At 36.5% G+C, this 23,381-nt stretch overlaps 2 protein-coding genes across 6 annotated transcripts in view; both read right to left on the bottom strand.

The window, feature by feature from the left end:
* The window catches only part of LOC139148262 (neural-cadherin-like), an 81,309-nt gene that overhangs the window by 15,334 nt on the left and 42,594 nt on the right, over positions 1-23,381 (bottom strand). For all 4 annotated transcript variants that reach the window (XM_070719613.1, XM_070719610.1, XM_070719609.1 and 1 more), the window contains 3 exons: positions 2,472-2,699; positions 1,552-1,802; positions 317-558 (listed from right to left, as the gene is read on the bottom strand). In XM_070719613.1, coding sequence (XP_070575714.1) covers positions 317-558; positions 1,552-1,802; positions 2,472-2,699 — 721 coding nt within the window. The remainder of the gene's footprint in view (positions 1-316; positions 559-1,551; positions 1,803-2,471; positions 2,700-23,381) is intronic.
* On the bottom strand, positions 4,470-23,341 carry LOC139148263 (uncharacterized). Of its 2 annotated transcripts, XM_070719614.1 has the most exons (20): positions 23,184-23,341; positions 22,310-22,436; positions 21,682-21,729; positions 21,213-21,354; positions 20,594-20,709; positions 19,888-20,007; positions 19,265-19,395; positions 18,755-18,908; positions 17,311-17,514; positions 14,077-14,496; positions 13,589-13,689; positions 13,129-13,212; positions 12,337-12,455; positions 10,298-10,462; positions 9,895-10,088; positions 8,550-8,699; positions 7,783-7,885; positions 7,293-7,339; positions 6,618-6,756; positions 4,470-5,167 (listed from the first exon to the last, which is right to left on the bottom strand). In XM_070719614.1, exons 1-13 carry the CDS (start codon positions 23,210-23,212, stop codon positions 12,344-12,346), a joined length of 1,788 nt encoding a protein of 595 aa, XP_070575715.1. In that variant the 5' UTR covers positions 23,213-23,341; the 3' UTR covers positions 4,470-5,167; positions 6,618-6,756; positions 7,293-7,339; positions 7,783-7,885; positions 8,550-8,699; positions 9,895-10,088; positions 10,298-10,462; positions 12,337-12,343. The 2 variants fall into 2 exon arrangements, with proteins under 2 accessions (XP_070575715.1, XP_070575716.1); XM_070719615.1 differs by lacking the exons at positions 4,470-5,167; positions 7,783-7,885; positions 8,550-8,699; ... (2 more) ...; positions 12,337-12,455; positions 13,129-13,212 and having other exon boundaries at positions 6,668-6,756.

Raw genomic sequence — 23,381 nt, 5'->3', positions numbered from 1 at the left:
CACACAAGAGTTTGGAAGGTCATATGAGCTTATTCACACTTCATCTTTCAATTTAAATGAAAGCTGATACAAGGCTTAGTGATCATCCTCTGAAAAACTGATGATTAAGCCTGAAAAGATTTTGCAAGAATACGACTTTATGACTTCAGTAATATCACTGCCATACATATTTTTGTCCATCATAAAGGTCATGGGTCAAACTGGTGGACTCTCAAAACATCACTTAATATTTTCTTCCTTTTGTGATAAGGTCACTCTGACACAGGCTAATGTTTCGAGTTTGTACCACAAATTTACCCCATAAATAAAGACTCACAAGAAGAGAGAGTTATTTGTTCCCGGAGCATCAGCATCAGTTGCAGTTACAGTCTCTAGGAACGTTCCAATGGTTGCATTCTCGTACACCTCAGCCTTGTAATAATCTGGACTGAACACTGGTGGGTTATCATTGTAATCTTCCACATCGATTCTGATTTGCGATTGATCACAGAAATCTGGATCACAGACTTCCAAATTCAAGTTAAATTGACGTTGCGTTGGCTCTTCATAATCCACCATCTGAAATTGTTGCAAATGAGTTAATATGAGCATTTCTTATGAAGAATCTTCAAAGCAAGATCCAGTGTTAACACTTTGAGTGCTGTAATTTTTTCCCACCAAAAATTTAGTGCAACATTTTTACCAATTTTTTTTTGAATTTTTCTGTAATTTTTTGATAATTTTGGACCAAATGGCTATCACATTTCATTGGCTAACGTTTTTTTTCAAAATTTTGTCAAAAATCTGAAAATAAGTGACAGAGGTATTTTTTATAAAGGTGACAAAAATTGACTTTGGTGCTCAAAGGGTTAATGCATTGTACTTGACAGATTTTGCCATAACACCAATTTTCAGGGCGTTTTAAGGAGTGGTACAAATTATCTGTGATTTTGAATGGAAGCTGTTCAATTCCAGAACTTTCTAGGAGCATAAAAATCCTGTCAACCAGATGTGTGAACATGTGTATGACTGTGTTACAATATATAACAACAGACAATACAGGGATACAAAATAAACACAATTTGTTATACATGTAATCTTCACTATTGTAAACAAAGAATAAACATAAAAGCTCCTTCATATTCAAACACACAATATGCCACACCAATTCACCTAGTTAAGACATCAGCTGTCAAAACCACTCTGGAAATCCCCACCTATAAAAAGCCGCTCTGGAAATCCCCGCCGCTAAGAAAAGATGTGATGAATACGCAAGAAGCATCTCACTGATTAATGATCAAATTTGATCATGATGTTACCGTCAGTGTCCTTGGTCACTTGGGAACACTGTAGCTTACTGGATAGCGTCAGAAAAATTAAGCATATCTACTTTAAACTTGACAGTGCTCTAAAATTACTATAAGGTAAATTGTGGATCTATGCTGATGTCTGGCATAGATTCTTATCATACAGTAAATTTTATATACACTGATCAGAGACTGTAAAATCCACCAATTACAGCGTGGATTAAACATGACCAAAAGTTGGTTGAAACGACAAGTTCTTTCATACCTGATTGACTCGTATAATTCCTTCATTTGTCACCATATCATTGTACATATAGAAGTGATCTGCTTGGTTGCCACCGATGATATCATAAGTCAACTGTGCATTGATACCTATGTCTGCGTCAGTTGCTGATACAGTATAGACAGATGCTCCTACGGGTAATGCTTCTGACATTGTGGTGTAGTAATTATCCTGTGTAAATTTTGGAGCATTGTCATTGATATCTTCAAGTTCAATGGTTGCTGAAGCAGAACCTGGAAACAACGGAACACAGATTTGATGAAACAAGACAATGTTATGACGAGCTTTCAAGAATGAATCAGGTAGAGCATGCATCACATTTGTACAGGAGTAAAATATGCTGATGGTTGTTCAGAACACCATTGAAAACACCAAAAAGAAGACTTTATACAATATATTCTGAAGAAACAGCCAGTTGAAACAAAACGTGAAAACTTAATCCTAACAAAACAGTTTCCAAACAAAATTTTCAAAATTCTAATGCCAAACCTTCATAGGAGCGGTACCAATTCAACACTTGGTGGTTACTGACTACAGCAGGTACAGTGTATCTCACTACACTCTATGGATCCATCAAGAATTCATGCACTTTCCATGAAACAATTTCACAGTTTTCAAGGTGTACTCTGGGGTGGGAGAAGGCCACGTAGGGGAAAAGTTTTGTATGGAAACTGTGTAAAAATCTTTCACGTAATATCCACTGAATGTAACACTGAATATGACAAGCTTGACACTAAAATCAATTTTCCAGTGTTATGTATTTTGCTAAGACTTTCTAGGATATCAGGGTTATTTTTGAGGAGTGTGCACATTCTTATTTTGGAGTAAGTAAACAAAATATTTTGCATGTCCTTTTTGAGCTTAGTAATGTGAAAACAACACAGAAATCGACAAAAACTCACCTGACAATCCCCCACCATCAACTGCTTCAACAAGAATATGGTAAACTGGAACTCTCTCTCTATCCAGCCAATTAACCAGTGTTGTGATGTCAGCCGAGTCAGGATCAATAGCAAATAGATCTTGATTGAATTCTTGTACATTTTCTTTGATACTGTATGTCATTTTTGCATTGTCTCCTTCATTGGGATCATCCAGATCAACACCGGTCATTGTCATCACAAAAGACCCTGATGTGACAAACAAAACAAAGAAGTGATGACAAACGGTCACGGTAAGCTGACTGCTCACCAAACTGACACTACACAGCCACACTTGTAAAAGCTGTCATTTCTCATACTTCTGTACACATGCTAAAACCTGACCTTCAAGTTAGCATAGATTGTCGAGGATAATAAAACAATACCATTATGAAGAGTATCACTTTGAGATAAGCAGACTTGGACTCCTCAACATTTTCCTCAATCAAATTAATGATCAGCTACTCTTTAATTTCATCACACCAACTTTAATATGTATAGACAACAAACAAAAGGTCATCCAAGAAAGTTAAGACGTTTACGCTTTCTATCTGAAAAGACGCCTGATTTTGGAGTATGCTGCTTTTCATTTTACCCCTACCTTCAACAGGAAATTGCCAAATATCGACATGCATATTTAAAGCTTCTCTTTTATCTGAAGTTACTTCAATCATTTCTGATAGCAAAACTACCATCTATACTTGGTTGCTTGTACACTGTAGATCATGACAAGGATTCTACTCTTCAAAGTCGTAACTGCACAGACAGTAATTGCAATTGTTACTGAATGTGGCACTGTACATGTGACACTGCCAGCTCTCGACAGCCATTTTCACAGATTTTGTTTTTTTGCACCTATGCTTTCTGTTACAACTTGTGATAAGATCTTTTGCAATTGCTGTTTTTTATAACAATACCAGTTATCACAAAATATCAAATTCCAAACGCCTTGGACTGTGGTTTCTGAAAATCTTCTAAGAATTTTTAGACAAAAAATTATTTTTGCATATTAATGATGGACCTCTCTGATTTGGAAAACGCTAGATCAAAATGACTGTGAATAATGACAGGTAGATTTGAGATGATGAATATTTTGGGTCATGACAAAATTCCAAATCACAAAACTATTTCATGATTAACCAAAAATGTTCTACATCACCAAAATTAGACATGAGATTCATGATAATTTGACTTCATTTGAGATTAGATTCCAAATCATGATACTTAGACTTTGAGCAATGATTACACAACTAAAGTTCACCAGGTCTGCACCAGACCTGGTGCATGGCCGGTGCATGTCTGGCCAACAGGGCATGTGCACCAATATGGACACAGACCTGCAGCAGTCTGCTGGATCAGAACCTGCTACAGGTCTGATCCAGCAGACTGCTGCAGGTCTGACCTGTCAGACCTGCACCAGACCTGACCTGTCAGACCTGTAGCAGGTCTGACAGGTCAGACCTGCACCAGACCTGACCTGTCAGACCTGCACCAGACCTGACCCGTCAGACCTGCAACAGGACTGACCTGTCAGACCTGCACCAGACCTGACCTGTCAGACCTGCACCAGAACTGACCTGTCAGACCTGCAACAGGACTGATCTGTCATACCTGTGGCATGGCTGCTGTGTCAGACCTGTAACAAAACTGACCTCTTAGACCTGCTGCATTTCTGATCTGTCAAAAATTGGGAACAGGTTTGATATTAAGCAGTGCACAAGGTCTAACAGATCAGATTTGATATTTTTCTTGCATTTCTACTTGCATTTTTTTTCATTAGATACTATTGTCATGGATATAATTGCATGGGTTTTTGATTTCTGTGCAGACAGTTTGCAATAGCGGACTGATTTCATCATATTTTTAATAAACTGAAATTCATGTGTTGCATAATCTGCGACTGAAGTTGTGACGTTGGATCTGTGTATGTTTGTCGTGTACATGTACATATTGTGTATACACCATTACTTATCCACAGCATTTCATATTTACCTACAAAATTTTATTGTGTATCACAGCACAAAACATCTATCATTAATGAATGGACTATTTTCAGTGGAATTATATCCCTCTGTAGAATGTCATTTGGCCAGTTCCAGTCATAACTATTGGAAATGACTGTCTGTGAAATAACTCATTTGACTTTGGCTGTGAATGCAAATAACAATGTTAGTTCTGTTCCGTTAAAAAATATATGTAAACAACATATCAACAAATAAAAAGTCACACAAACTGCAGACATTAGGCAAATAGCTTCTTTTTTTATGAGGAGTCATAAATTCTATAGATTATACCCATGGTCAGTGTAAGATGTAGTGATTTACATAAAATAGAAAACTTTCGTACAAATCATCTTTATAAATAGTGGCATCTTACATTCACAAATCTTCTGAAAGGAAAAATCTGTTTACTCGATAGTATCTATACAAAGGCTCATGCTGGTATTTCCTCTGAGCATTCTGCAAGTTGTGTATTCACAACAATGTTGGATACACACTTTTCTCAAAATAATTTTCTCAATTGGTATAAATAAAATATTGCCTGTCATTTTATGACGCTGCAGTTAAAATGGTCGTATCTCATTGGTGTGCACGGAAGCATCTGAAATACTTGACAGACATCCTGGTGACCAGCTGCACCCTTTAATCTCACACCTTGAATCATTTTCCATAGGAGGTCTGAAAAGACAAAAAAAAATTTGTTGGCACATATTCAGTATTATTGGTTATATAATGAAAACGAGAGATAGGTATTCAGAATTATTATACATCTACCATCAAGAACAATAGAATTTTGTGTGTTAAAAGGCTGTACGCAACACCTGTTCCATAAGACTTTTACCATTTCAAGGCGCGCCCGCACCCCTGGAGCTGTATCTGTGCATTCACTGCTGGCCGGTTTCAGGGAACCCATTGGACGAGTGCCAGATGTCTCACACTCTGTAGTGCACAGGGTATCGAAGCGCATCAAAGATAGCATGCAACACTTGTGCTATAAATCAGAATAAAAATGATGACATTGCATGAAAAAGGTCAATACTTGGACAAGTTGATGTGCCAGTTACAAATGAAAGATGTATAATATTGTTGTCTTGAAAATACAGCAAGGAATTCACACGGACATTGGCGCTGTGTATCGCATTCTGCTTTGTGTCAGGCGATACACTCCACCAATGTCCGCGTGCATCCTTGGCAGTATTTTCATGACAACCTTATTGAGTGAAGAGATCATCAGTCATTTTGAAAATAATGGAGTTCACAAGTGTACAGAGATACAATTATAACATCACATTTTAGGGCATTTGGATATGTCGTTTCCAGGGAAAAAGAGGTTTTCTCGATATAAAAGTGCCAAAAGACTGGATGTGTTGTTCTAATTTTGTTGTTATTTAATCAAAGCTCTAGGTACCTTAAAACCTAATTTGAAGCAAACTGGGGAAAGCTTTTTCTGATAAGATCTTTTTTGGCAAAAGTATATTAAAGACATAAGTTTGCACAATGTAATATTGAAATGTTGGATTTGGGTATCTAGGTGTCCAAATTGCCACGAAGCGTTATGCAATAAATGACTACAGTATGTCATTAATGTTTGCAGGATGTCAACTAATTTGTCACAATATTGTAATAGTAAATCAAGAGTATTTATCAGATAATTTGATTAAATAATATGACAGAACCCCATGGCGAGAGAGTGCAAGCGCGCCGTACCAGCGGTATTTGCACGAGTGTTTGTGGGGGATCCGGCGGTCGTGCTTTCACGAGCGCAGCGAGTGAAAGGACAGCCGGATTCAACGCAAACACGAGTGCAAATACCCCAGGTACGGCAAGCTTGCTCGCTCGCCATGGGGTTCTGTTATTATTACATATGTTTCTCTATGTTTATTTTTATCGAGAAAACAAAGGAACTAAAAACACAAGCGAACACATTGTAAATAGTTTACGCGACACACATTGAAAGACAAGGATCACGCGCTGTTCTATTCATTTGCATGCAGGTATGGAATAATATTTTTGGTATTTGCACTGCAGTGCAAATACCGGTAGTATGCGCGCGCTTCGATGCAAGTAAACTGTGGTACATATGTAATAATGTATTCAAGTCTTTCCTTGTGTGAATTATCATAATCACCTGTCCATCTGTGGTATGATATGCCAAGTATGCACCAGAGTTTATAATTCCTTTTGTTGTGTCAATTGCCTTAAAGAATTCCATTTCAGTATCACTGTTGACATCTGCAAAGTCACGTATGTCCCATAATCTCAGACTCCTGTGGTGATAGAAAGAAAATCTTATTATTTGGATACTAGTACAATTGATTAACCACATAAATGGACACCCCTTATTCTATGTGATGTCATGCTATTGATGTTTGCAATTTCCACTTTCCATATTCCATGTCAATGAGTAATGTGAATGACATGACTGCCTAAGCAACACCATCCAAACCAAGGATGTAGAAAAGAGAGAGACAACTGATGCAGGAGAGACCTTTATTGTTACAGAAAAGAGAATGTTGAGCCCTAGGGAAGAGCGCATCAAACAACTGCAAAAAGCTTCCTCAATGCTACGTGTCGAGGATAAAATTCCAATGTCGTGGCCACTAATTTCAATGACATTGGTAGACAACTATGACAAGGAAAGCCATTTTTTCCTTGACACTGATGACAGTAACCAAGACTGTCAGTGAAATTTACATACTAATTTGAAGGCATGTATGCTACTTCTTGCATTGAAACCCAATTGTTTACATTTGAAGCGTGTGTACCCATACTGAAAAAAAAATTAAACTATTACTTATCTGACCTATTCAGTATTCTGGTTTCATCTTCAGAAAGCTCACTTTCTGTTAACTGCAAAAAAAAGGTAATACCATTTAAAGGTACATGTATATCTATTTAACATGTGACAGAATTTGAATCTACATCTATTTGTCATACGTGAATTATTTATTAAAGTCATAACTTGAACATAGATGGAAGCGGGTCATTAATTAGCTCTGCTTATCTCTATGGGTAAATTTGATCAATTTTGCACATATTACAACTGAAGTGCTGCATAATTTCTTGGGATGACAGAATACAATAAATATCAATGGGAACGTAAAGTGTATTATATCATACCACTGTTCATGCTTTGCGTGCTTTTTTCTACTCTCTTTCACAGTTATCATTTTCTGTTCAAAGTAGACAAACACCCTGCCATGACAATGCATTCCCTTTAAATAGCCTGCAGTCAAGTATTAAAGACACCGTAACTTTTGACTATTGTTTTGTCCAGTATGACATCAACTAACCTTCTTCAAAACAGGCCCAAGAAGTGCACATTTACTCTTCCCATTGAGGAAATTCTGGGTAACATCACTTTTGTACATCTTCTTTACAGCTGGACCACAACACCTTCATTAAAATATTCAATAGATCGAATGTCACAGTAAAATTTACTTATCATGCGAAACAAAGTAACAAATTTATGTGAAAATTTACTATCTTCATCATATCAGAAAGGATGGTGATGACAAAGAAAAAGATATTCAATCAAAAGAGAATTTCCAGAAATTAATCACAAAATAAATACAAAAGAATGGATACAAGCCATAACTCAAAGCTTGTCAGGAAGTGATTGGTGAAAAAATTGAAGAGAACATTCTGAACAACGAATGATTTTACTTTGTAATGGTTTGTTCAATTAGATCTGATCCAGGAGATCACTGAACACTTGTCACAAAAATTTACAGCAATCACATTAGCTGTTTTGCAAGTTAACAGGATCTGACCGAAAAATACACTTTCTACCAAAAAACCATTTAAAATGTTACAGTTACAGTTTAACTGCATTTTGACCTGTACTGATTCTGCATCGACTGAGGAACACAGTCAGTGGGACACTAACTGTCACCAATATAGCTTGTGACTTATCACCAATATTGCTTGTGACTTAAGTATTTTGTTTCTGTTTAGAAACTTCATTTTCTTATCCAAATCCCCATGGCATGTTGAAAGAACAATAAAATATTCTGTCTGTAAAAAATTATATTGGTGTGCTTATAGTGTATCTACATACCTGTAATTATGACCATCTTTCCAAATCCCTCCACTCAGGATAAAGCGCAACTGTTGCAGTTTACTGAATGATAGTGCAATGTCCTTTGATGGATGGTGGTGGTTGGAGAATATGTATTTCAGTCTGACAAGACCCATAAATGTCTCGCACCTGTATTTATGAAATAAATTAGAGTTGAAGAAGTTATATTCATTCATTCATTAAATCACTGGAATGACATTCTTCTTTCCCACATAGTGTTGTATCCAGGACAAGCCCTCATGCCAATGTAGTTGTGGTTATCACTGACATAAAGTTGACATCTAATTTGGCTAAAGCTAGGAGGATCTCTTTGAGTCTTTCACAGTTCCCCTACCACAGTAAAGATTCATTGTCATGGACCGCAGCTATGAGCCAGTTGTGGTGCCATGCAAGATGGGAACGGACGGTTGAAATTCAGTCTTGCTTGTTGTGGATTGGCACTCAAAAATAAACCCATTTTAGACCCTGGATTACAGTTCAATTAACACCCCAATTTTAGACCCAGTTGTTGAAATACCCACCCCGGGCGGCACGTACGTAAGCTTATACAAACTGGGAAGTAAAGGCATTGTCCCCCGGCATAGTTGCTAATCAAAAATAAGATCTGTAAAATCAAATCATGTTCAGAAAATTGATGAAGCTTAGCCAAAACTTCTGTATGTTACAAAGTTATTAATGACTAATTGATGACAAGGAAAGAAAACAGCTGTCATGTATTATTGGGAACTGTTAATGAGTCATATTGTATCAGCGGCTGAGGGTTAGCTCAGCTCCGGCCGCATACCGACTGTTGTTGTGATGCAGTTTGATATCTGAACTTATAACAGTTCAAGCACACTGAAACTGAAAGTCTGAAAATGTAACATCTGAATTTTTATCAGACTTTAAAGCATTTGTCCTGCCAAAATAAGCATATCATCAGGGGTGCCATGTGGTCATCAAAGTGAAGCAGACACGATGCAGATCACTCGGTCGACTGCTTCGATTTTGTCAGAAATTAGAACTGCCATTTTTGTGAGCTGTATGACGTTAACTTTACAAATTAGCGTGATGACTTTCACGCTCGCAAGAAAGGGGCTAGTAGGTAGTATTCCATGAAACGACAAAAATTGTCCAGAAATACAGAAATAGACTTTGCAAACAATAACCCTGTCAATGAATGTTACAGATGAAAGACTTTGACTGCAGCGGAACCAGGGCAAACTGCCGATGTGCACATAATTACACATGCGCAAGCAAACTTCCATTGACATTGAGGAAAGGGTTTATTGTCATACATTTTGGACAAATGGGAATTAAAAAATTATCAAGTTTTTGAAAATACCTTTCAGTGTCATAGCAGTCACACGGTCCAAACATATTCAGATCCTCTATAAGATGTGATAACATGTGTATCTTTGGTTTTCTCATTAGTTCCGGGAAGGTTTGCTTCAGTTTGGTCAAAAGAGAATTGACAGTTGCTTTCAAGTTTTCAGCATCTGACAGACTAAATTTGCCAGAGTGGACAATATTAAATACCTAGAAAGAAGAGAAACATTAACTTTTATAAAATCTATACAGATGAAACCTGTAAAATCAGGAGAATTCAATCATTGAATGTACAAACCATAAACCACATAAATCAAATGAATTATACACAATGCCAAAACCACGTATGTGACCATGTGCTGAAAAAATCAGTCATGCAGTGTGAAGTGACTATTTCATACAAGTGAGAAAGACAATACCTTGCTTATTAAATGCCATATGATTAGTTGTTCCCTTGGAATGGATTCAGCCAATATAAAAGGTGCAACTTGGGCAAAGACTTTGAAATCCCTCCCTAGAAATGACTTGTGTTTTTCGATGAAGGATGGGGATAGTCTCCTTCCTAATGCACTCCAGTCAAAAGCCTGTAAATTAAAAATTACATGTCGTTGAGATTGACGGACCAAACAACCAGGAAAAATACTATCATGCACATCACCTTATACCGGGTATTTACATACATGTACAACTTACACTTCTTATGACAAAGAATTTTATCTTGAGGCACAGATGTATATTGTTTCATTACTACATTATGTTCATTTCTTTGTTCCTAGATTTGCCCTATTAGTTGTACACAAGTGAATTTGGTGGACACATAAAATGGTATGAAATCTGGAAACCAATTTTTTTAAAGTGATATTGAATCCTATCTTAATGATGCCCATTGATTATAAATACATACAATTACGTCATGCCCACGAATAGCCGACCATTTCCGAATGAAGCCGACGTTTGTTTCGCTCAAACGCGGAAGAGAAAGTCGACGCTCGAGAGCATTGGTTTTCAGTGTAAGAGGAGGGCCTTGTGTGATGGGTTTGGTAAGTTTTTGATCAAATCTAAAGCGACCAAAAGTTACTGAGTCTCATTTTTCATACTTTTGAAACGCCATGTCAATCCATCCATGGTCAATCACAGTGCCAATATGTTCAAGTTGATCGACATCGCGTTTTGTGGAGGGGCCATGGTTGTGTGCATCACGGAAGAGAAAGTCGACGCTTGAAAACTTTGATTTTCCGTGTAAGAGTAGGACTTTATCTGTTGGATTTGGGAGGTTTTAGATGAAATCTAAATAAACAAAAAATTACTTGGTCTCGCTTTTCGTATTTTTGAAACGCTACGTCGATCACAGTGTCAAATTTCAGGTCGACCGATGTGCTTTGTACACATACGGTGCGTGTGTAGTATAGTACGTTCGGTGTCGTTAGTTTGAGGTTTTATCAAACATGAACACTGAAATTTAGCTCTCTTTTTCAATTATGTTCAACATCACCAAAAATCAATAATCAGCTCGCGGATTTGTTTTATTGTGAAATTAATACTACAGTGAATTAAAATCACTGAAAATTGTGTTCCTATAATTCATTGACTTGAATATTTTACTGTATCTTCAGTCACGTTTATTTAAGTCAGTAAAAAGTTTGTACAGCCAGGCTGGTCAGGATTCTAGCGAATCGTTTTCTGGGTTGTGAAAACCCTATTCTAAGATGTATTTCAAAATATTTGTTCAAGTCATGAGCTAAATATAATTCTACACAACAGTCTGGTGAAATTTTGCTATTATCCTTTCCAAATGAATGCAGTGACAGGCCCGAGTGATATCAAATGAATTTTTCTGACGTGTTTTTAAAACTTTATCCCATGAAAACGTTGTAATTGATTGTGATAAATTATGATTATTCTGTATGCTGAAATGGTCTTTCATACTGTACAAGAGTGCATAATATTACTCCAAAATGTCTTCAAAATTTAAAAATTTCTTGCCCACAGGGACAGGGGACCCCCTCCCTGAAACCCTCCCCCATTATGTATGTTGAAATTGCCTTTCATACACAGTATGTGTAAAATTGCTGAGAAATGTCTTCAATTTAAAAAAAATACTTACGTTCCCCCCCCCCCACCCCCGCACGCCCTGGTTGCACATTGAAGCTAGCTGCCTACTTTTCTAAATTTTCCGCCTACTTCAAAATTTTTGAGAACCCTGGGTCATAATATCCGCACATACTAACATACATACCAGTATATATACCCTTACAGAAGTAAATATAGACGCCGCCGACCTACGATATAAGTTCTTCTTTTGGCATATGTACATATACCAAATGTTAGCTATAAAATGATGATTTCACTGATATGTGATTAAGAGATTTATGGTAAAATCTCTGATGGTGATAATATGCTTGTATTTGATAAATGACAATTACATGTTTTAACTAGGCGAGAACATTGACTACGCTACCTCGAGTTTAGCTGCTGCTGTATCTTTTCCATGTTGAGACATATTGCAAAAATGTTAGCTGTGTGACAACTTTCACCAACCCAAGTTCGATGCTATGTAATCTCTCATATGCTATAGATCTGATATTCAAAACATAAGCAAAGAAGTGACATGATTTACTTATGTAATCACTGATGAAAATCTACAACCCACATTTCATTACCATACCAAAAGCTAACTAACAACATGTGCAGTGATTCTCAAGTTTTGACATTGGATGAACAGACGGAGAGACAGACAAACTTATTTTCTGACACCGGATAGTGTTAGATCACATAAACTCCCGATTGCCATATGTGTAATATATGGGAACTGACGAATCTACTAGTAAACAGGTCACTTCAAGAAAGCTACAGACATCAACGAATGTAGACAGACAAGTTATTTCAGAGATGCTGCTTTTTGACCAACAACAGCAAAAATCGCTCAAACAATAAAAATACCGTACTCGTCCGAGTATAAGCCCCTGCTCGTGTATAAGCCCCCCTACTGATTTTAGAGGATTTTAGAAAATGCATTACATCCGTGTATAAGCCCTACCCTAGTGTAACTCAAATACAGAAAAGGTTATGAGAGTATATTTGGTCATTTAACTTGGTAAAATTACTTTTAGATAATAAAGAAACTATTAAAAGATGTTAAAACAATGGGAAACTGGAGTTCCCTTGACAATATCGTAAGGAAAATGACACGTTTTTCCATATATGAATTTCATCACAATTTGAGCTATACTCAAGTGTTTGGGATACATACCTTGCATTGTCAAAAGACTCAAGCTTCATCAAAGGATTTTCTATTTCTGTTACTCCATATTGCGCTCTAATAGTCTTCTTTGCACTATGAAATAAATAAAATGTGTGACAGTTGAAATTGCCTGAAGAATTCTGAGGTACATAATTGTCTATGTAATAATTCAGACCATAATAATGTGAACCCAAATCTGGGAATGATTTTATTATTTTTTAAAATATAATTTTACTTTTAAATTAGTGTCATTGCCAATTACAATGTGAAAGACCTATATGGATATTTAATGTTTTTAGGTTTGTTATTCACTTATGTATGTTTTCAACCCAGAAACCGAGGTTCTGGTAAACTCTAGTAGGTGTTCTGTTCACTAGTCTAGTGTACGTGCCATGATGTAAATTATGTGAATAATTTTTGTAAGTCATGCAAGCACTTTCGGCTGTCGTTTACACTGTGTAATACAAACCTTTCAGATTCAGCATCTTTGATTTTGCCAATAGCTTCTTGGACAAACTGTTTACTTCTTACATCACCAACAGTGGTAACATCATCATCAACTCGTGAGATCTAGAAACAACAAGTCATCGTTGATGACACAGTCCTCACTTGTTAATGCGAATTGAAACAAACCATGTAACCAACAATCACATTCTAATAAAGTAATACTGCTGAGGCTGTAAGTCACTCCCATTTATGTTACAATGGACATGGGGTTAAAGTCAGCTATGAACGAAAACACACATTAGATGTAATATGTCTTAAATTGGTTATGACATACATGTACATGTAGTTCAATGTTAACTAATGCAAGTTACTACTATTGCCAGTCAATATGTGTATTGCCGTACCAGATTAATATGAAATTAATAATCTGTTACAGCTACAAAGAAATTATTACAATATTTATGTTGCTACTCGAGAAATATTATACACTTTATTGACATAAATACTTACGGTACATTTTTGACAGAATTTGACTGCACATGATCCAAGGTGACTGACTACATCAGACTGTCTCTTGTTGTCTGCTTTCACTAAGAACACAGGACTGACAACCATGACTTCTTCCCCAAGGGATGCATCATACATGGTAACTCCTAAGTTTTCTAAAACCTTTAACTCAGCAACAAGAGGTTTGGAAAGCTCAAGAGCACTGACACTGTTTGATGCATTCAAAAATAGGATGTTCTGGAGATCATTATTTTCTTTCTTTGGTAGTCCCCCTAGCATCAGGCACCACACGCTGAAAGCATTCCATTTGTGTGTACTACTACCACCTACATCATCAGAGAACAGGACTACCGGAACTGACACCACTTTTTTACCCTTGGCATTCTTTCTGAGGATATTGTCTTCACATAGAGATTTGCTCTTCTGCAAAAGACAAAAATATAATGTATCAGTTGATCAATTCCTTCACATTGATGTCTCTCCAGGGGTTTCGTTAAAAGCCGGCCACCGGCCATATAGTCGGATGTAAGGCATTTATGGCCAGCTGTTATTACCTGGAAATCAGGTAATTGTTATCTGCTTACAGGAATAAATACCAGCAAAAGATCACAATAATCTGTAGCCTTAATGATGAATTACTTGTTTTCAACACTTTTTTGGCTCACACTCGTCGATTATGTGTTGCCTTACAAAGCTTACAAATATACATACATTGTACAGCATGGAACACTTCATAACGTACGTATGCAGGGTGCATGGTTGGAGGTCATTGAGTGTGGGAAGTCACACATCATGACGGCACGATGATTTAAGTAATCTCCTGTTGGTCCCTGATTGTTTGAAACATGTAAATACATTAGAAAAGCCAAGCGACTGGGTGCTAGCGTACTAGGGTCAAAGTTAAAATTCATCTACTAACAGTTACTAGAAATGAGTATTTTCAGTATTGAACTATAGAGGCAAACTTCATCTTAAATTGGAAATTGTACAATTCTACAAGTGAGATTTTAAAAGCTGCTAAAGATCTTGCCCTGGATGGAGAATCCTTTTGTAGATGATCATGATGACATAAAAGTTGACGAGATGGAAAATTTTGATGGCTTTGTGTATTTCTGAAAGCAATGCATGTAAATAAACATGAACTTTTCATGTGTGAGTGATGACGTATGTTACCTAGTTGTTATAGCTAATTTGGAATGGTATGCTCAGGTGGGTGGGGGATCATAACCAAACATCCTAATGCTCGGCAGTTAGTATGGCTTGGTCCCCTGTAATTTTCATATGGCCCCCTGTTTCAAAATTTAGTTAAAACCCTGCATCTCTCAATAACAAATATTGGAAGCTTGGTCACCTTGAGCCATTGAAAAACTGAGGGACAGGCGGGTATCTGAGTGTATTAGTATGAGAGAGAGAGAGAGAGAGAGAGAGAGAGAGAGAGAGAGAGAGAGAGAGAGTCAGAGAGAGAGAGGGAGGGAGAGAGAGATTGGATAGACACACAAATACTGGTAGAAATGTAAGGGAAAGATAGACATACACAGTGTTCTCTCACCAGAAAAAAAATTTCGTGGGACATTTTGTCCCACTGACAAAAAAAAAGCGGAACAACAGATGATTTTTTGTGAGACAATATATAAATATGTTAAAAAAGTCAAACTGCATATACGAACCTTATTCTATGTATGGAAAAAATAAAGGACTAAACAACTCATTTGGCTTAACAACTTTTTTATAAACATTTGGTAAACATATCAACTGATATTGAATATCGGTGCCTTTTAATGAGAAGTCTATGGGACTTTTGTTCTTTCCAGTGTTAAAGTCCATTTCAGGACCCTCTACCATAACAGTTGCAAGAGTGTCCAGCCGTTCAGCTCCAAGTTGATTTCTGTCATGAGTTATGTTGTTTTGCACACTAAATCTGAAATCCCCTTTCATAATGAGTAGAAGGAACGGGCCAATTAAGTCAGTGCTATGGTATCTATGTAGATTAGGAAACATATACCTATGATGTTTGTAAACAATAATCACATTTTGACGTGAAATTTCGGTCGCCAGCCAAGGCTACAAATTTTGCCAATTGATCGAAGCATGGAATAAAGACGTCCATGTCTCACGTACCGGTATGAGTTCGCCTAGAATAATATACTTATCACATGCGCAAGCCAAGAATTGATAATATTTTTCAAAATAAGAGATCTTTTCTCCTACTATTCCACGTTTAAACCTCTGAACTACTTTTAGAATAATATCATCAATCGGCAGTGGGCAAGTTGTCAATCATTTCCAGTTGTATGTACTAGGTCGCGTGGGCGAGGAACGGAGCAAATGCCTGATGACATCACACAACACGTACGTCCCACAAAGTTTATACATGATTTCAAACATAGCAAAGACCTAAAAATTACCTCAGACAAAGTTGCGTTATTTTTTGAGAACAAAAATCGACTGAATCTCAATGGCACGAACACTATAACGTCGCGCCCGTCCATACCCTGGTTGCCATGCGGAACCCACGGTATAATGCACGGCTGGCTCCATGAAAGTTTATAATTTCAAAGGCGCGCCACTATTGGCGCGCACAGCCAAGAAATCCACGACAAAACAGAAATATACGCGAGAATGTCGTGGAATCGCGGCCTGGTGAGAACGCTGCATACATTTTTTTCATTGCTGTATAATGTTGCAAATTCATAACTGAAGTACCGGCACCACTAAATGCCATAATATATATTATAGCCCAAACATGGGACTATTTGCCCGACGTAAGGAGGGCAAATGGTCTCCGATCCCGAGGGTACATAGTCCCTTGTTTGGGCTATAATGTTTTTATTACATGCCTCTCTTACTCAATTTGCACCCAAAAATATTTACGGTTATTGGCAAATTATAGTCAAATGTTTTATTTTCATTTTAGACGAAAAACGGTTAAAAATAGAACGATTTTCATCATCGAATGGCGCATTGATATATTTAAACTACTATTATGCGGTTTATCAATATTTTATGTGAAATTTTCCAAAAACCGGATTTTCTGTGCAAAACATGAAATTTCAAGACTTTTACGTCCAAAAGTTTTCATTGAAAATAGTTCCAGTTCACTTTCAGTCCAGTGATGACTATGGGGCCCATGACGTCATCGGCGAGTTACCATTGAATCCTATGGAGCGCGCGACGTTCGATATACGAGGCATGTAATAATACTATTGGTTGCACACATTATTGTGATTTTATACTTACATCATGAGAAAGCTTCACAATTGTTGAGTCTTTTGTAATCTTCCATCCTACTAAATCAGTGTTCATTGGTCCATCATACTGGCTAATGAGATCACTTGTTGCAACCTTCACAGTATTGGTAGTGAAACACAGCTTTTCATCATGTAGTCTGCAAATTATTAATTCTGCATATGTCTCAGGATACGTCGAGTCTGTAGGTGATGCCTGAAAAAGATCAGACAGTATGCAGGCAATTATTTAGTTTTGTCATAAATATTTAAATACTTAAATGTGAAAAAATCAATAAATATATATCAAAATATGTCTTTTAGCTTATCCAACATATAAATATCATTTAGATGAATATCATTTAGATCCTCTGTACGAACCTGTATACCGAATGACAAAGCTATCAGATGAGTAGTTTTGGAGAAACACATTTTTTGATCAAAAAATGGCAAAAATTGCCCCAAAAATACAAAATTACAAATTTCATCATAATTTCAATAAATATCATTTAGTTGATCTGTAGAAACCTGTATACCAGATTTCAAAGCTATCAGATGTGTAGTTTTTTGAAATACACATTTTTTGACCATAAATGGCAAAAATTTCCCCAAAAATTAGATTTAATCAGAAATTTAATATATATCACTTAGTCATTTGTAGGAACCTGTATACCAAATTTTTCAAAGATATCTGACTAGTACTTTTTGAGAAACACCTTTTTTGACCAAAAATTGAAAAAATTGCCAAAAAATACAAAATTGCAGATTTCATCATAATTTCAATAAATATCTCTAAGTTCATTTGTAGGAACCTGTATACCAAATTTCAAAGCTATCAGACCGGTACTTTTTGAGAAACACATTTTTTGACCACAAATGGCAAAATTTCCTCAAAAATAAAAAATTGCATATGTCTGCTTAATTTGAACAAAGTTGAGATCGATCATCTGACTGGTAGTTTTGAAGAAGAAGATTTTTACCAAAAACGACAAAAGTTGCATTAAAAATAAGAAAATGCAAATTTCACCATCATATCTAACTGAAGTCACCATAAGTAAACTGCATATCAAATTTCAAAGCAATCGGACAAGTAGTTTCAGAGAAGAAAATTTTTTTACCGAAAACAGCAATAAATGCCCCAAAAATACAAATATGCAAATTTCACCACAATTTGAACAAACTTAAGTGAGGTCACCCCAAGTGAACTGCATATAAAATTTCAAAGCAATTGGACTTGCGGTTTCAGAGGAGAAGGCACCTGTTGACGGACGATGGACGACGAGGGGAAATCAACCTATTTGATAAGCTCCGCGTCGCTGACAGCTGAGCTAATAAGCAAGTGAGTGGACCAACAGTACGATACTAGCAATGCCATTTACATAAATGAATAGACCACCTTAACTTCAGAGATGCAACATGGTGTTGTTATTTGATTACACGTATGATACTGGACTCACTTCAGTAAAAATTGAAGAAAGGTATCCTATGATCTTCTTGCATTCATATTTTGCCCACACAAATTCCTTGACAAAAAAGTCTATCCCATGCTCAGAAACCATTGGTGTGTGATATCGTCTATCAAGTATCCACTTTTTGGATTGGTACATTTCTCTGTTATAAGATAAAGAAAGGATAAAATAGAAAAATAATTGAATGAAAGTGGTTTTTCAGCAACATCTTTTTGAGTTATGCCTCATTGTAAATGACTAGGTTCACTCCCTCCTATCCCAAATCTCAAAGCAACTGGAGGCTTGAAACTTTCAAGGAAGATTTTTGTTCAAAGCTAATAACAAAGTTAAAGAACATTGAAGAAGTTCTAATGCAGATTTTAAAACCAAAATTACCATAAATTTTCCAAACTATAATTCAACAAATCTAATATATAACCTGCATGGCAAAGTAATTTAGAAATTAGCCTCAATGTTTGACTTTAATTTTCTACTCATATATACAGGGCAAACACGTACCTGATAATTCCACTCGAAGACCTCTGAGGATATCTTGCTAGTTTTGATGCTATAGATGGAATGGCCATTCTTTGGCGAATAATATTGATGACTGACAAAGATGTAAACTCTTTTCCTTCAGTATCTGCAAACTATCAAAAAATACACAAATTTAGGTCCATAGCATACATTACTTTCCATTTTTACAACGACAGCTGCTGAGGGTGTCATTCATTTAAGATAAGACACCATGGCACTCTTGGCCATTGATAAATTATCTACAGTGATCAATTGTTAAGTAAAACGTGTTAACAAAATACATCCATTATCAAACAACTATTCACTTTCCTTTATAGAGGGTCTTAGTTAAAATATGTTTACATGGTGACTAGCAAAGTGGCTCCCATGTGTAAATGTCAATTTTACTGTTTCTTCTGTGTAAGATGGAGACTCTGCAAATTAGTGTTCATGTACGGTACATGGCATTTTTTTTGAAGCTTCAGCAAATTTGGTATGCTCTGCCTTAGAAGTCTTTGGAGATTGACTGAATTGGCATTGTACGGTATGTCATACAGTATAACCCGAAACACTCCGGGAATATTGACCAACAAAGCCTTGTAAAAAGAAAGGCACAAGAAACTTACCGTGTTAACCTCCATTCTGCCAGGTAATTTGGAACATACTTCTCGTACTTTGAACAATGATGGCGTTGAAGGATCCCGTTTTCGTAACAGATGAAAGATATACTGAAGATTAGCATCACCCTAGAGAAGATTCAATGTAATATAGAACACTAATGGATAACATATAATATTTAATATTTGGTTCTTATAATATTTGGTTCTTATATAGCGCACATATCCACAACTACATGTGATCAAGGCGCTTTTACAATTATTATTACCCCTGGTCACTGGACCTAATATGATACCACTCAACTCCCTGGGGAGCAAACAACAGCTCACATGTGCAGCCAATAAGCGCAGCAGAGCTAAACACACACATTACAATCACTGTCCTACCAGGTACCCATCACTCCTGGGTGGGGAGAAGCAATGAGGAATAAAGTGCCTTGCCCAAGGACACAACACCACAGCCATGCCGGGGCTCGAACTCGCCATCCTTTGATCGTGAGTCCACTGCTCTAGCCACTGGCCCATGATGCCTCCATATCATACCGGATACACACTGTACTGGCTAGCATGTTACTAACTATGTCTGAACAGGTTATGCATTTGGTCATAGATTAACTATTTACTTGGCGCACATATTAGTTGACTTATCTCACTGATACATTATACAATACTTTGAAATAAATGTAAAAGAGGACAAAAATACAGACATACATACCAATGGTTTTGGAGCATTCACAAGACAACTTAGCTCAGCGTAATGTTCATCGGGAAAAGGATACCACGGATTCTCATATTCCTCAGGACAAGTTGATGCAATGTCCTCCTCACACACTGCAGAGTAAAAATATGGGGAAAATACAGAGAAGAGCGCCATGTTCCCTTTGATAAAATTTCACAATATGCTATCAATGGGTAGAAGCTCTCCATAACATAACAAGATTTGACATCACAAGTAAAAAATATATAGGACTCAGGTGAGGAAATTGATATATAAACTTTAAAATTGATAGGGATATAAACATTTCAAAAAATAATTTACTCTTTAGACATTATTCCTTTTTGTTATTTGAAACAGTAACTTTTCATTTTTTTTGCTTGAACTTGAAGAAAATGTTTGGTAATGTTCTTGCCAAACTTATTTACATGGAAAACATGCAGTCATTAATAAACCACTAAACTACGTTATCAGCTTTAATTCATTTCCACACATTACACATCCTGTGACAATGGTAACAAACTAAATAATGTGAGTAAATTGATTTAAGACATAGTCAAACAATCTGAATAGAATTTACAATCTAGTTATGCATTAATTATTCAATCATCATGCTCACCTTCTTGTTCTGTAAGTTCCTCATCTTCACATAAATCATCAGTTATAAAATCATCATCATTTGTCAATTCTCCATCTTTGACAATTTGGATATGCATGGCTGACTCCTCAAAGTTGGCAAGGGAAACAGTGTATTCAATTTCCTAGACAGAGAAAAAATATATATAGTTGGACAAATAAAGACTCTGTCTTTACAGTAACCTACACATCCCAAGCATGGTCATCAACTAACCCCAAAAAGTTTAACCATTTTTCTTTGTTTGGAGTAAAGTCACGCAACATTATGAAAAAATTCTAAATCACATAAATTTTTCTAAAATCTGATTGATATTCACATTTTGGAGACTCTTTCAATGTTAATACCTGCCATTCAACTTTCTGAGTAGAATGTTATAAACCAATGAGAATTCCAAGAAAAAATTTCATTTGTTTCAGACCAATCAAGTGAACAGATGAATTTACACACCTACCTTATATGTTGAATTGTCAGAATCTGGGCAAAGTCTTTTATTTGTCACCTAAAACATTACAGGAAATATTGTTATTTATGTTATTGCAATAGCAAACCTTAAAACAAAGACTGTAAGTAGAGCCTTTGAAACATTAGCTTTACCATATTATTACTGTGTTTTTCAATATCCAATGAAAACATCTCAATTACAGAAAAAGCATTATTAATGACAGGGAACGGAAGAGAAAATGAAGGGGGGGGGGGAGGATGACACATTACATCTGAAATTCTGCAATCAGCAGTCAGATTCAGAGAGATTTTGACCAACATGACTAAAATTGCTCCCAAAATACAATATTGCATTTTTATTTCCTTACATTACAATTTTCCTATGAAAACTTCTGTACTTAAGCCAATAAAACAATATGTTGAAGTATGGACAAAGGACAATGATGGACAATCAAACATACCGTAATTAAAAAGTTGGGTGTGCGGAGCAGAGTACAAATAAATTAATCTGAAGAAGTGTCTATGAGAAAAATGCCAGAATTTTTCAACTTGATAAAAAAATATCCAGAAGAGAAAGTGGAAAAAATAATACATTATGGTCCAGACCTCCCAAGAATATAAAATGTTCCACCCCTTACCTGCCTATCAGCATTTTCCAAGAGTAGACATCTTTTCTCTCTTTCATGACTAACTGTCTTCTTGTGTCTGATCAAATTTCTGGATGTATCAAAATCTTTCACACAAATCTCACAGGTTTTACTGGAACTAAAAAATAATATTTTAAGTCTGTATCTCTAACTGTAGACAACTTTGACAACAAACTTCAATTTCATTCCATCACGTAACTGCGGTTTCTTTCATAATGTCTAAAGCATGATGAAATATGATTGCTGCGGATCCGTAGCCCTACCACTCCCTTTGCTTGTTGTGTTGGGACTCCCCCAACACAACAAGCAAAGGGAGTGGTATGGCTAAGGATCCGCAGCAAGATGAAACACTTTGTGGTTAGCTTCTCAACACATCAGTACAATCATCAATATTATAGTTGGAAATTTAATAGTCTATAGCCTCCCTCCCCCTCCCCCGGAAAAATATAATCAATGTAGCCGTTGCCTTCATATATTATCATGTCATGCATAACAGTGTAACACAAGTTGAGTAAAACTATCGCTCGGTCACACACGACATTGACATGAAATGTTCATTCAGATCGCGATGTAAACCAAACATTCACTGTTTGGTCATCGATACTCCTCTGCATGAATAATGATATTTATTCGGCTTGCTAAATAGGGACAAAAACGATATAGAATGCGAATGCTGACCTTGGTCTTAGGCGGAGACAAGTAGATTGTCATTTGGTCTGAAATCATTTCGTTTTGCCGAAAGTCTGAGGAAATATTAACTTGGCGTCGTGTCGTCCTGCCGTTCACTGTACACACACAACATGGGACTCGCGGTCGAACAGCGACACTTTCGTCGATAAATTTTTTAAAAAAGGACAAAACTTACCAAAGGGTGAGTTGGTTCTTATCGGCCATCACTGCCCCGGCACTGCCACTGCACTTCTAAAAGATTATCGTCTTGACTTTCGCAGCAAACGACGTGTCGAACTACGAGCAGAGCTGCAGAGGCTCCCGCTCTCGCTGATATGTCACAGATATCGTACAGCTCAGCTTTTGCGAATAAGCCTGTATATGATTGGTCAAA

The sequence above is a fragment of the Ptychodera flava genome, chromosome 13 (assembly GCF_041260155.1).
Source record: "Ptychodera flava strain L36383 chromosome 13, AS_Pfla_20210202, whole genome shotgun sequence".
Taxonomy (NCBI): domain Eukaryota; kingdom Metazoa; phylum Hemichordata; class Enteropneusta; family Ptychoderidae; genus Ptychodera; species Ptychodera flava.
This window is presented reverse-complemented; position numbering and strand designations above follow the sequence as displayed.